We start from the raw sequence: 15,765 nt of genomic DNA on the forward strand, positions 1-15,765 counted from the left end.
TGCTTTATTAACATCTTCCAAACAAAGCCTTCCACAGTATAAAGATAAAAATGCACTAAAATAGCACCAATTCAAGTAACATGAAACGTTTTCCAACGTCTAATTGGGAGTTTGACTAATTGAAATAACTAGTCTCCCCATAGGTTGCATATTCATTGCAATGGGCATTTAATCTCTTAAACTCTCATCCTCCACAATATTAATATGCCGGTAGACTGTGGCTATCTGCTTTCCTACAGCAATCGTGCAGCCGCATTCATAATTTGCATCAGGGTGGCAATGCCAGCGTCACTCCACATGAAAAGCGCTTGCAGACAAAATAGTCTCATTCTACGTTTTGGTGATAGACTTGACATGTTTCTGTTGTAATTTAAATGCACCTTACATGGGCTGAAAAATACTTGATTTCTATCATAAGTCCCATCTGGGCTTGTTTTGTACATCAGTAGCGTTCAGAGGTAATTTCCCCATCATTTTATCACTGACACTGAAGCGCTGTTGTGTGTGTGTGTGTGTGTGTGTGTGTGTGTGTGTGTGTGTGTTGTGAAGTGTGCGTCAATGTAATGACTCCGGGCTGACACATCGCAAAAGTTCCGTCCTTCAAACCAGTGTTTATGCTGGTTTATGCTGTATTAATGGTATATGCATTAATCACGATTAAGAAAAAGTAATGCATTAAACTTTAATTAATCGCATGCATTAACGTATTAATTCTGACAGCTCTAATTTTTACATTATCAAATGTCCTGAACTGATTAAATTCTCACACGTTTCAGGGTGCAAGTAGAGAAGTGTTGTAAATTCTTTCTTAGAAACTACTGATTATCCTGTAAATGGACTGCAGATAGGATTCTGTGTTATTCAGTTATTGTCGGTTGTCTTTGTGACTGATGTGCATGCCCACAAAAGATAAGAGTGTATTTCGAGCGGATATGAGCTCTTTTAAATTGAGATGTAATCAAGATTTTCATTTACATTGTAGTCCAAACCATGTCATCAAGGCAGTACCCATAGCAATGTTAAAACAGATTCCTCATAAATTAATAATATCCTGATTTTGAATGAGGACCACAATGCCAGTATTCAAAAGCAACATGATTTTAATCATACCATGAAGACAAATTAACAGCAGGGATCTAGTGTGGGCCTCTGTGACTCATTTTTTTGCATTTGACTGTTTGTGTTTACAATAATCAGACTTTCAGGAATTCTGTCTCATGTACCTTTAGAAGCCAGGAGTGTGAGGAGCATGAGGCTTTGGAAGAGGAAAGAACAGTCTGACTTGAATATGCCGCACATCTGTGGCAAAATAGTAAGGTTGTAAGTATGAAGTAGTTCACACTAAACATTTGGCATAGAAATATATAACTAAATGTAATGGTATGTGTTTTGTAATGATATGTGAGTGGAAGCCCCATTACAGTAAAATGCTATCTTATCATAATCTTGTATGGAGTAATGACTTTGAATTCTGAAAGTCTAAATGAGGAAATAATTACTTTGCTGAAATTGGAAAGAACTCTGGGGAACTCATAACATGGAATCAAGGCACAGTTCCACTAAAAGTTAATGGGATATTCAAAATATAATAAACAAAATAGTATATCTAAGTTACCATAATCATGAAGTTTCAATAAAAATGATAGCTTAAAACATTTCCCAGATGGCACAGAATTCCAAAACCTGATTTACTCTAACCTATTTCAAAAGAAACTGGTACGCTTGTAAATATTATCTTTTGTTTTTCCAACTAAAACAATGCATGCAACAATGATGATGCAGAAATGTATTTGAAAGAAAAACACAGAGCAAAGCTTTCTCATCACCCTCCCCAGAAAGCGTGGATGTCACCTCGTGCCTCAACATAAGCATCTAAGGAACTCGCACCTCACGTATTAAACAACCCCCAGTTTCACACGTCTAGCGATTGGGCCTGTTACCAATACGTTGTTTTGACGTGGAGGGACAAGTCATTGAACCGTGGAACTATTGAGTACAAAGCTGGAGGTTCCCAAGGGAGCTTTGGCCCACTTTTCTTGTCAAAAGATAATAGCTAACTGAGCAGAAGATGGGACATCGAACAGATTAGTCTCTGAATGTCCTGTTTAGTTTGCTTCTCTGAGTCTGAGCAATACTATACCCACAAGATGGTGCCCAAACTGCTATATACAGATGAATTTGAATAAATCAATATATATATATATATATATATATATATATATATATATATATATATATATATATATATATATATATATATATATATTAATAAATTAAAATATGTCAAATATTAAACAGTTTACTTGTTGACACACAGTATTTTAGCATGGAACTTGCCTTTATCATCAATATGGAACACATTAGAAAATGCATTTGGTATAATGAATTAACAATTAACATTATTTTATTACAATATTTATTAATCTTGGTTAATGTTAATTGGTAACACTTAACAATAAGGTTCTATTTGTTAACATTAGTAAATGTATTAGATATCATTAATTAACAATGAGCATTATTGTTTTACAACATTTATAATATAAGTTAATGTTAATTTATGAAAATATAATTGTTCATTAGTACATGTTAGTTCATAATGCATTGACTAAAGTTTACATATACGGTTTTTAATTTTAAAAATGTATATATGTTGATATTTAAACTACTAAGATTAATAAATGCTGCAGAAGGATTGTTTATTGGTAATTCATATTAACTAATGTAGTTAAGTAATTTTAACAAATAACCTTTTTGTAAAGTGTTACCTGTTAATATAAGTTCATGTAAGTTGCTAACACTAGCTAATGCATTATGAACTTACATGAACTTATATACTTATAACTTACATAACTTATATATATATATATATATATATATATAGTTATAGTTATGTATATGTTGAAATTAACCACCAAGATTAATGCTTGCTTTAAATGTAATGTTCCTTTTTAGTTCTTGTTAACTAATGTAGTTACCAATCTTAACGAATACAACCTTGTTCTAAATTGTTAACCAATCTCAGATATGTAAAACTATAAGCATTTTCATAATAACAATACAGTGTACAGTAACAATTTATATTACAGTGTCGACGTTACATATCGTGTTAGTGAAATGAATTAGCCTACATTGCAATACCAATTATTGCTTAATTGTTCAATTAAAAGCAGATGCACAAAATAAACTACACGAAGAACACGTAGTTCATTAAAACACTCCGTATTCACCTGATATTACCTAGGAACATATACATTGTAATGTAAAGTGCACTTTTTTTGTAATGACGCCGGACAGGATCTCTCGCGCAAGATCTGAATACCGTCTGATTATGGTCAGAAAGCGGATGAAGCCGTTGTTTCCCATCTGTATCTGGAGTTGCTAATACCGGTGAGCGCTGTCCAAGGTGCTGCAGCGCTCGCGCCCCGCCCGTCTCCATCAGACACTAACCGGGAGACACGTGACGCGATGTGCTGACAGTCCCTGGCAAAGCTCGCCTGAGAAACACATCGCACCTTGACTTGCACACAGAACAGGGAACGATATCTCTTCTTTTATACATTGACAAATGAAACCCTAACATTTACAAGGAAAAAATGCGTAAATATGAACATTTTAGTATTGAATCTTAATTGGTTGTTGGCTCCGTTCTGATTATTTATTTATTTATTTATTTATTTATTTTTAAAACCTATTGGGACTTTGGAGATCCGCATACGCAGTTTTATCGCTCCCATTTCTTCCGCTCATTCGACACCGATGCAGTGATTTTTTTTTCTTCTTATCAGACGAAAGCCTGAATCGATATGGAGGCAATCAACCAGGTCCATCGGTGAGGTTGACCTGTCAAGGGGCGCACAATGGTCCATTTCTCAAGGTAAAATGATAAAAAAAATCAAATCTACATTTAATTTGGAAACATATTTGAGGCGTTGTTCGCTGTGTTATGTTTGCTATTCACGCGCTCAATGCAGTCACGCGTAGGTGAGATGCTGCAGCTGGGCTTTGTTTCTGTTAAATTGTGCTTTCATTAGTGTTTTATTGCTGGCGTTTGCGCCATCTTAATTGATATTTGATGACTCCCTATATTTTTAGTCCTTACCATCATCGTATGGGTACAGGCGTAGCTACAAAAGAGGAACAAGGTGTCATTCTCTCTCACTGTGAATAGATGGTGCTTGATTATTGGTTATGCTTTGCGCATCTGAGTCATCTCCAATATTAATCAAGGGAAAGGAAAAAAAGCTAAATCGTTTTACTATTTTAAAGTTTAGATTTTAAAACGCAGGAGCGCACGTATATGCACCGTTGGATCCAGTTGTGAGATCCATTTAACTGTTAATCTTTTACGCGACGCTATTAGGGTGATACAGTGTATTGTTCCAGACCCCAGCTACTGATAGCAGGGTAATCGTTTCTCAAATACGGTATATAAGACTGCCTTCTGTACATTAATCGCGTATGATATGTTGTGTTAGATCCATCTATTAAAGGTGTCGGTTGTTATCTTGCTAAGTAGCCCCCGTATAAATCTGACAGTAAACACATAGGAATTCAAGCATGAAATGCTTGGTTGAGATCAGTTGACAGACAGCCCAGAGGCCAGACAATTGCAGTGTCATTAATGCTTAAGAGGCGCGAGATAAGCCCCCGCCCTGGGCTCATTTTTGGGAATGCAGGATTTGAACTGAGCGAGGTTCACTTAAATGAGATTTGCCCATTCCGCTGGCTCGATGCTGCTGGACGTTCGGACGTTTCGTCAGACACAGATCCTCTCTTATTAAATTACTGTAAAAACATGACTGCTAGGTCTAACTCGGCTACGTGGTTATGCAGCACCAGTAGCGTTTTATGATATTTAATTGGTCAAAAATACCCTTTCAAAATATAAAACAATAAAAAATAAAAAAATAATAAAATAAAATAAATAATAGCCTAAAAATTATATATTTACCTTGGTGTAAACACAATAATAGTAGATTTACTTTTTTCAAAATAAAGGTTCCAAAAAGGGTGTTTCACAGCAATGCCATAGAAGAACCGTTTTTGGTTCCCCAAAGGACCTTTCAGTGAAAGGTTCTCAAAAGAACCATTTTGAATAACCTTTTTCCAATCTAAAGAATCTTTTCCCATTACTAAATATAAGTTGTGCATTGGGAAGGTTCCATAGATGTTAACGGTTCTTTATGGAACCATGCGTGCTGATAAAGAACCTTTATTTTTAAGAATGGATATATATCATAGTGGTACTAAATGCACACCAAAAGGAAAAATAGCTTTTTTAAGATCACACAATGCATCAAGATCGAAAAAAAATATATATTTATTTTTATTGAATATTGATGGAGCAACATAATTTGTGTGAAAATAATTAATAACTGAAAGTTATTGTTTTGATTAAAATTCATTAAAAAAAAAAAAGTTGGTTAGGGAATCTTTTACCCCACATTTGGGGTAGAAGGCCCACACACTTGGGGTAAAAGGCCCCTATAGGGGGGTTAGATTGATATCAATAGTTATATTGATAAATTTGTCAACAAATGCAAATAATTTTGAGACAGCAAGAAGCTTTTTTTGAGGAACAAATAAAGATAATACTTAATACTATAACTACTTCAGAAAAGAGTGCACGATTTCCTGTTAATTTCAAACAGAAATGTTTTTTATAACATCTCAAGTGTTCTATAAAATGTTTTATCTCCATTGTTATTGGATAAGTCCATGTGAGCTTTCACTTATTAAAAAACTTTTGACCTTGAACAAAACTGAAAATCATAAATAAGTATTTTTTCTCAAAACATAAAAAAAAAAAAAAAAAATAGAGATAAAATTGCTTCTAAATCAATCTTTAGACACCACACGCAAAGATCTCATGTATCAGGAAATTTTTGCAGTGCATAGTGACAAACAGGTGTTTAGAAAAGTGCCGTTGACCTTTAGACCCGTTGTACCCTAATGTTTCAAAATGAGTATTTAAAGGGGGAAAACAATAATGGCACACCGTCTAATGGAATGCTTTGGATTCTAGAGGCCAGTTTTCTTTTTCTCAAAACATGCGCTGTAATCTTTGAGAATTACAGTGGAAAATGAGAATAAAAGAAAGAACTGTAATTGAAGATCAAAGAAATCAATATCACAGTGAAATCTGTTGTTCCAATATCACCGTGAGATTGTGGGTTTTTGAAATAATGATTGTGATGTGTGAATGCCATCTGTCTTTTAAAAAGAGGCCATCTCTTTTCATTTCTTTTCCTAATGAAGAAATTGAGATATTCTTTTCCAATTTTTTTTTTTTTTTTTCAGGTTATGGATCAATATGTCAAAACGGATGTGAATTGAAGGTTTGTGAACACTGAGGGCCCTATTCGGGCCTGCACGTTAACACTGCAAAGTTTGTATTTTTATCTACTTTCAGTTTAGTGCTGAGTATAGGCCTACACAATGACTTTTTTAACTAGACGTAAATGACCCTAAATTTAATGACACTCTACACCCCAGATGAACTCTATGCTTTAAAGCACCACACATGGCTGCAATTTATATAGATACTTTGATGACTCGGCCCCACTGTAGCACACCTGGATTCCACTGAAAGTTTTTAAAGTTAAATATTAGCCTTATTTTTTTTAGTAAACCATTGTTTTAGGCAAAATTTAATCACTTTATTGATCTGATTTGTATTCAGATTGTTCAGGTTACCTTTAACCTGAAAATAGTTGGCCGTAATACAGCCCTCTCCCTTTCTCAGTGAACAATGAATAAATTATCCCAAATGTATAGCAGTCCTGTATGCTATAGGTAGCTTTGTCACACTTTAGTAGCAGACAACTAAGAGAGCTGAACAACTGTAGTTTTTTTTATTAGTTCTGTTGTTAGTAACTTCCTTTCCTAATCACAATGAGCTTCTCAATGAGGAACGGCGCACATTTAATCTGGATAGGCCTGTTGGTTTGTTGCCTTGTTGATATGGGGGCTAGCATGGAGTTCACAGGTGCAGAAGGCCAGTGGGCGAGGTTTCCTATGTGGAATGCCTGCTGCGAGAGTGAAATGAGCTTCAACATGAAGACAAAAAGTGCTCATGGACTTTTAGTGTACTTTGACGATGAAGGATTCTGTGACTTCTTGGAACTGCTCATCCACAACGGTAGACTTAGTTTGCGTTTCTCCATCTTCTGCGCTGAGCCAGCAACAGTACTCTCTGACACTGCAGTCAATGACAGCCGCTGGCACGCTGTTACCTTGCGCAGGAATTTCAAAAACACTACACTAGTTGTGGATGAAGAAATCAAGTGGGTGGAGGTTAAGTCTAAAAGGAGGGACATGACAGTCTTCAGCCATTTATTCTTAGGAGGGATACCTCCTGAACTGCGATCTGTAGCACTACGCCTCACATCTTCAGCCATCAAAGATCAGGTCCCATACAAAGGATGGATAAACAATCTGAGAGTGAATGGTTCCGAGCCAGTGCTCGTTGGTAGTGAGGGAATCAACAGTGACATTTGCGAAGACGACCATATTTGCCTGAACGGAGGAGTCTGCAGTATCGTCAACGACAAGCCCATTTGCGACTGCTCTGAAACGGGATTCCAGGGAAAAGACTGCAGTGAAGGTAAGAGGCCTGGATTCGTCGTCTCCGTTGTTGAGGTGTTGAATTATCTTTACAAACATAGCCCTTTCACGTTTTTCTTTTGCACTAGTTCCTCAGAAGGAAGTGCATGCTACATCATGTCTGTTTCTGGCCTCCACTGTGGGCCCAGTACATTACATGATTAAATTACTGCTGATTTTGGTTAGAGAAAGCCATTGTTCTGAAGGAGAAGATTATTTAAATAGATTTTAGTGCCATCTATGGAGAGCGTCCACAAAAACCCATGTTTTTGATTACATGATGTCAGCATTGGCTCCTTGTTCCAGCCCCCTGGGAGGGTCAATCTCTTTTTTTATGCCAAATTAACTTAATAAACTCTTGACACTGCAATGGCATCACAATTACGTATGTAAATGTTCAGCTGAATACATGCATAGAAGCCCATGATTGAAGTGTCATGATTTGAATATCATTCTCCCTCTGAATTTAAGGGGTTGGATGCTCTAATTATGTAATTAGCCAGATGTTTCATAGAGTCAATGTAATGATCTAGGCAAAGTTGCAATTTCGATATCACAGAAAAATAATGATGTACTCAATATAGCATTCAGCAACCATTTGCTACACTATTACAAAGCATTTATTTATCTTGATTTTACAAGTAAACCTCCACTACTACACTTAAAATTATATTGTAACTAAAGAAGCGATTAACACTATTGACCATTTACTTCAATAAAGGGTGCTTATTCTGTTTATATCTTTTGAAAACAGATTTTTGTATACATATCACTTCAATCCAGATCTTCATGTAAAGTCTGTTTCCTTATTGAATATGTATGTTCTGGTTGGTTTTCTTGTTTGACTGACTCCCTTGGTGTCAAATTTCACTGTTTTATGTTCTTTCCATCTTTTTCTTCATTTTTACAATCGCCTATGTGAACTGATCTTGATGTTGATGTATATTGTCTGGGTTAGGCCTTAAAGAAACCATGTTGCCAAGGAAACTACATACCCACTGAGTAAATTTTGCCCTCCTAAGACAGTACATAGACAGTACATTTTACTGACAAATGTTCAAACTTGAAAAGAAGTGGGCATTGTGGTGTAGTGTTTGCTGGGATGTCAGCTATATGGATTGTCTAGTGAATCAGAGGTGGATTTGATGAGATTACGACAAAAGGGCAGGGCCCACAGATGCTCGGCAGCTTATTTAAAAGCAAGATTTGCCACTCTCTTGCTCCTGTGCTGGTAGCAATGCTCATCTCTACTTGGTGAGCCAGAAAAAAACCTGCCCACACAGCTCGGAATGGCCTCCATCACGCACTCCAGAATGACACATGAGGACATGTGGAGCCGGTGGAGGCCACGGGCCTTGTCGCTCTGAATCATTATTTATTTATCTAATATTGGAGGATCTCGAGTCTTGCAGTGTTATGCATTGGAGCTGGCTTTTTTTTTTTTTTTTTTTTGCAATTTCATATCAGACTAATTAGATTATTTTCTTGGTAAGTGAATAAATCAGATATTTAGATTTTCACCACATTAATTTGGAATTGGCTAGGTCTCTCACGTTGAACAGTAAACTAAATGTTAGCAGTATACAGTTATTGTCTGTGAAATTAAAGGAATAGTTCACCCAAAAAGGAAACTTCTGTCATAATTTACTCAAGCAATTTCAAACCCATATAAATCTCTTTCTTCCATCGAACACAAAAGCAGATGATTGACAGAATGTTAATTCTCAGTCACCTTTCACTTTAATCACATGGAGAAAAAAAAAAAAAGAAAAAAAGAAAAAATGCAATAACAGTGTATGTTGACAGAGGCAATCAATCCATAACTTTCTGCCCAATTGTGTTCCCAGGAACACTCAAAACATTGAGTCATTACCAAAATCATTACCCTTACTTAATTGAATTTGAGAGAGTTTTTACAAGCAATTTAATTTATTTTATTCAGATTAAGTCAGTTTCTTTCAGACAACATAATTTAGTTGGATTAGGTCAAATCAATGTACTATAGTAGTTTTAACTCAACTTTATTAGGTTCGTCAAACTACATTTATTAATGTTTAATTTAATTAATTTTCTTATGTTGGTAAAACTTAATTAATTGTATTAATCACTAGTATATGCCAGGTGAGCATATAAGGAAAGTGAAACTGTTGCACTGTCAACCAACAAAACAACACTCAAATCAAACGTCAGCATTACAGACACTTTTTAAATACCAATATATCAGAACATTAAACATAACAAATCTCCTCCTATTCTCATCTTGCTCAAAAATGCATAAAGTCACACTTATTTTCTGAATTTTTTTCATCCCATTCAGTCCCATGCAAATCATGCTGGGAAAAGGAAATCCCCTGCCCAGTTTCATCAATGCTACAAAAAGTATTAATGTAGTCCAAACTCAAATCAATTAAGTACTTAAATTTTTAATTTGATAGAATTAAATGAAATTAAGATGTGATGATAAAATGTCAACCTGCAAAATTCTTTTTTTTTTTTTTTTTTTTTTTTTTGTGAAGAACAAAAGTCATAATAGTTTTGGAACAAAAAAAATCCAGGGTCAGTGATATATATATTCGTTTTTTGTTTTGTTTTTTGTTTTTGTAAACTTTTATTTTATTAGATTAGGTGGGTTTTCCTACAAAACAGCATGGCAACAGCGCTCACAGCACAATGACCCCTCCCTCCCCTGTCAGAAATGGGCAGCTGACCTTTTAAAATTTTAACAATAACAAATCTCCAAATGGCAGCAGAAAGGACATGACTGCCATTACAAAGGCTTAATTCCTCAAATGAAACAGGGATACAGTGTAGTGTTCATTAAAACGACAGCATAGTTTTAAACTCCTCTTAGCCTAATTCTCTCCTTCCTTTATTAATGCAAATCTGGCACACAAAACTCCTGCTGAGGAGAAAGCAGGCTACTTCAACACATTCTGCATTAATACAGTCATTTTGTATGTTGTCAGCTTCATGACTGAGGTGATCTGTCAACTGACCACCAAAATCCTATGCCAATAAAATGTACTAGACTTGTTTTTCATTGAAAAATATTTGATTGCAGCACATTAAAATAGCTGATGTAAGAATTGCTAGCTTTTTCCTACATATCCTTTAGATACATGCATACATAAATACAGAACCTTTAGTGCTCACTATTCATGGAAAAATTCATTGTGGCATGCATGTGTGTACATGATTGCTGATTTAAGGGAGGAAAGGATGGCATGTGGATTAAATATGTCCTTTCTCTTTACACATCCACTCCGTCATTCTCTCGACAGGCAGTTGTGGTAATAACCTTCTTTAGCAAAGAAGGTGTGAGGCTCTCAGCGGGAAAGGCAGTGCACACTACAAAGAATAACAGTGCTACAGGTAATGAGATATTTTGCCCTGCTGGGGTTAGAGAAAGGGCCTTATTCTGTGTTATTATGGTTAATGCTCTGACAAGTCTGAACTGGAAAGCCATAAGGGTCTTACTTTGTATCAGCTTGGAGCCATAGATACCTTATCTTTAAGCTCTACTAACTGTATAATGTGCTCCATCTCCTTGGTTAAAGATGGCTGTAAGGGATCTGTAATTGACGGCCATATGGTTTTTGTATGCTTGAAGACAGCCAAAATCCCCCCCAAATCTACACCCATGCTTGGGGACTTTGATTGGAGAATTGGATTGTTTGGAAGGCTTGTTTACAACAGTGATTAGATTGTTTCACCTCATCTCTTATCTTTTGTGGTGGAGCTAACATTGCAAGAGTCAGTCCTTAGCTGTAGTTGTAATCAAAGCATTGTAGGTTTTCAGAGGTGCCATATTTTTACATTTGGCTTTTCTTTGTGGAGTTTAATGATTTAGTCATATACCCAGGCTTGTGCCTATTCAAATGAATGAGGGCAGTGTAGTGCGTTACAATATTTTGCTTTTTAATTGCCAATGGGCATTTACTAATGAAATAAAAGGCCTTAATTGAATACATACATGACTGATGTAATCATGGCACTAGGGACCTGTTTTAAAGATGACAAGATTTATAGTTTGAGGGTACGTTTACACGACAACAATGTACTAAAACCGGAAAAGTTTTCCTTTGCGTTTTTGAAAAGTTTCGGGTATAGACGACAACGTTGTCAAAATGATCCCCGTTCACACGGATCCGCAATTATGCATGCCAGGCCAGTAGTTGGCGATGTCACTTTGTAAAGAAACACTATGCACCTGCGCACATAAGCATTCTTCCACAGAGCGGTGAATACAAACAATGAAGATGGCGATCACTGGTCGTAGTATGCAGTAAATCTACACTTTGCTGGAGAAGCGTCAATAAACTTAAAATCTTGAGCAGCACAAACACAGTCCTGTAGTCCACCATTGTAGTTTTGAATGTCTCGCGCGTTGTTCTGAAGTACTTGCACGCATGCCTATAGACTGAACACGTAATACGCGTGCGCATGACGTCATCATTTTCACAAATTCGCATTTTTGTATGTTTACACGGAGATGATAACGGCATCGTTTTCAAAAACTTGCACTTTGAAACCCGTTTTCAAAAGTTTGCGTTTTCAGGCCCCAAAACGCTGTTGTCATGTAAACGAACAGCCAAAACACATAAAAGTTTTTTTTAGTTGAAAACGTTGTCGTGTAAACGGCCCCTGAGTCAAAAGATATGTATAAAATAGCTATTTATTTGCACTTGTAAACTCTGACAGTGTAGGTCAGATGCCAGAAATTGATTAAGTAATACTCTTCAGTATAAAATCTCTTGACTGTTGTAATAACAAAATGGGTTCACCCCATGGGTTCACCCCATGTTTGCAATCGACTTTCACCTTCCTTGATTTCACAATATTGCTTGATAATCTTGAATGAAGGGTGAGTCACCGTGTCAAATACACTGTATATTAAGAATTCCTCTATCAGTAGTGGATGAAGCCCTTTCCAGATGGACTAAGCTCTCTAATCTATCTGTAATGTAGATGACATGCTGTACAATGCTCCCTTTTGGGGAAATTTTAAACTAGATTTGGTGAAGAGGATTTAAATCCCCATCACTAGCACTGTGACAATACATCAATGAAGTAGCTTTATTTTAAGCAGGTTTTACAATTAGTTTCCTTGTTTTAGGGTATATTTATAATTTATGCTGCAACATTTTGGCAGAAATAGGCAAATGTGCCTCACAATAACCCTCTGGTGCATGGTGTCCACAACAGTAGACAGATCTTTAAAAGCCATTTCAACCATTCAGGGTATGATGTTACATCCCCACCACCATGGATGAGTACCTTTGACCCTTTTCCATACTTCTACACTTACCTTGCACTTTATAAGGAACACCTGTACACCCACTTATTCATGAGATTATCTAATCAGCCAATCGTGTGGCAGAAGTGCAATGCATAAAATTTAAATTTTTTTATTTTTTTTTACATTTTATGCATTTGGCAGATGATTTTATCCAAAGCGACTTATAGTGCCCTGATTACAGGGACAATCCCCCTGGAGCAACCTGGAGTTAAGTGCCTTGCTCAAGGACACAATGGTGGTGGCTGTGGGGATTGAAACAACAACCTTCCGCTTATCAGTTTAATGCTTTAGTCCACTACACCACCACCACTCCAATCATGCAGATATGTGTCATCAGCTTCAGTTAATGTTCACATCAACCATCAGAATGGGGAAAAAATGTGATCTCAGTGATTTCATCCGTGGCATGATTGTTGGTGCCAGACAGGCTGGTTTGAGTGTTTCTGTAACTGCTGATCTCCTGGGATTTTCACACACAACAGTCTCTAGAATTTACTCAGAATGGTGCTAAAAACAAAAAACATCCAGTGAGCAGCAGTTCTGCAGATGGAAATGCCTTGTTGATGAAAGAGGTCAACAGAGAATTGCCAGACTGCTTCGAGCTGACAGAAAGTCTACGGTAACTCCGATAACCACTCTGTACAATTGTAGTGAGCAGAATAGCAACTCAGAAAGCACAACACGTCCAACCTTGAGTGGACTACAACAGCAGAAGACCACATTGGGCACTTTATCTGCACCATTGTGTTCCTAATGAAGTGCTTAGTGAGTGAATATCACTGTCCTTTTCATATGTCACCTCAAGTTTAGTTATGACAGCATATATGGCGATGAAAGCGGTGATGCACCAAGTAAAAGGAGGATAACCATTCATTTCTATTTTAATGGACAGATGTGTAACTCAAAATTATTTAGGAAAAAATGGATGGTTATATTCTTGTTTTGATAATAAAAACATTAAGATATTTTTTCCTTTTTGACTGAAATATTAGTGCATCAGAGGGTTAATTCATTCTAGTTTGTGCTAATTTAATTGTTTTAGTCACATTTAAGGTTTTCTTTCATGTTAAGCATTTGTGGTGCGACATTTTAGTAGGAATGCAGTGGTTTCTGCTTGACTGCAGACATATATGCCTCAATACTTTAATTCTAGTTTACTGTGGTTTTCTTAGTCAAATGTAATTTGGATGTTACTTTAGGTGTTGCTTTTTGAATGTTACTTTCAAATGTTGTTAATGTTGTTTGGATGTTAATTTAAAAGTGTTAGATTGTTGTTAGAGTAATCGTTAACACTTTACAATAAGGTTCCATTTGTTAACATTAGTTAATAACAGTATGTAACATGGACTAACAATGAACAATACTTTTACAGCATTTATTATTCTTAGTTAATGTTAATTTCAACATATACTAATACATTTTTTAAATCAAACATTTTATTAGTTAACATTCGTTAATGAACTATGAACTAACATGAACTAAAAATGAACAATTGTATTTTTATTAACTAACATTAAAAAAGATTAATGAATGCTGTAAAATATATATATATTGTTAATTTTTTATTCATGATACCTAATGCATTAACTAATGTTAACAAATTGAAACTTATTGTAAAGTTTTACAGAGCAATCATTGTTTGAGGATACCTGTACCACACACATTCTCCCGGTTACAACCAAATGGTCATTATCATAGTTTATGATGTTTTATCCAATCGTTGTTGACAGCTACATCTTTACTGACTTTGCTGATGCGGCATGCCGTGCACAGCGGCACATATGCTCATTAGATGATCCCCTTTGGGTGTGCTCCACAGCAAATCTATGTATGTCTGTGTGTCTGAGAGTAACATACTTTGGCTTACTGAAAAACTGCTTTAAACGAGCATCTGGAGCTTCAGCCCTGTTTGCAAAGGGCTGCATGAGAGCGGGCGTCACATTGTATTTGCGCCCTGTGAATGTGTGTGTGTGTGTGTGTGTAGGTCATCCTCAATTTCTATCACTTATTCTCTGCCAAAATTGAGGCAGTGTGCAAGGCCAGCACTTAAAAGAAGCTGTCAGCTCGATGAAAGCTGCATGTCGCTGGCTCTGTGTGAGCTCTGCAGTGCTTAAGGAGAAGCTACATGATCCTGATCTGTCAGTTAGTGAAATGTAAATACAACCGATGTCCGGCCGTTCTGGCTCTTAGAACTACAAGGCTGTGTGTGTCCTCCTTTCAAATGTCTGCTGTGTCCACACACAGAGATATTTCTAAATTTCTTCCTTGTCCTGGCAGATTTAAAGGAGAGAATGTAATGAATATGTCTGTGCAATGCACAGGTTAGGTAGAAATACAAAATCAATAGAATGGGTCCTTTAAACTGCTGAAGAGCCTTACAGTAGCAGGGCCATAACAGCCATATATCATTATTATTTAGATTTGAGGTTGACCGATGTTGGTTTTGCAATGGTTGATGCTTAAATGATTACATTTGGACTCCCCCAGTCGTGAATATGTGGTTACATCCTTGCAGTACAGGTGGCCAGTTAGTATATTCTGATGGTTTATACAACCTAAACAGTTTAAAATCTGGTTTTGCCCTATTTTTTTTCACCCAGGCAAAGTTTTTTTTCTGTCAGTGGGATAAGTTTGCACATTTGTCATAGCAGTAGGGTTTGTCAGTCTCTTTATAAGCTGATAAGAAAGGATAGAAAATCACCTGCCATATATCACCGTGACACTAACAGCAAAATATTTCTTTGTCATATTTTCTGGCATGACATGCTTTTCTGTTTATCATTCTTTTTTATTATTATTCTTTTTTGTTTATTCATATATTCATCAGTTTTTTTGTTTTTGTGGCAGTAGTGGTGCATGCA

At 36.2% G+C, this 15,765-nt stretch overlaps 1 protein-coding gene across 15 annotated transcripts in view; it reads left to right on the top strand.

Moving 5' to 3' along the window:
- The first annotated feature begins 3,493 nt into the window (after positions 1–3,493).
- The window catches only part of LOC127423416 (neurexin-1a), a 261,207-nt gene continuing 248,935 nt past the window's right edge, over positions 3,494–15,765 (top strand). For all 15 annotated transcript variants that reach the window (XM_051667679.1, XM_051667680.1, XM_051667688.1 and 12 more), the window contains exons 1-2: positions 3,494–3,874; positions 6,301–7,606. In XM_051667679.1, the coding sequence (XP_051523639.1) occupies positions 6,895–7,606 (712 nt within the window). In that variant the 5' untranslated portion in view covers positions 3,494–3,874; positions 6,301–6,894. The remainder of the gene's footprint in view (positions 3,875–6,300; positions 7,607–15,765) is intronic.

The sequence above is a fragment of the Myxocyprinus asiaticus genome, chromosome 32 (genome assembly GCF_019703515.2).
Source record: "Myxocyprinus asiaticus isolate MX2 ecotype Aquarium Trade chromosome 32, UBuf_Myxa_2, whole genome shotgun sequence".
Lineage (NCBI taxonomy): Eukaryota > Metazoa > Chordata > Actinopteri > Cypriniformes > Catostomidae > Myxocyprinus > Myxocyprinus asiaticus.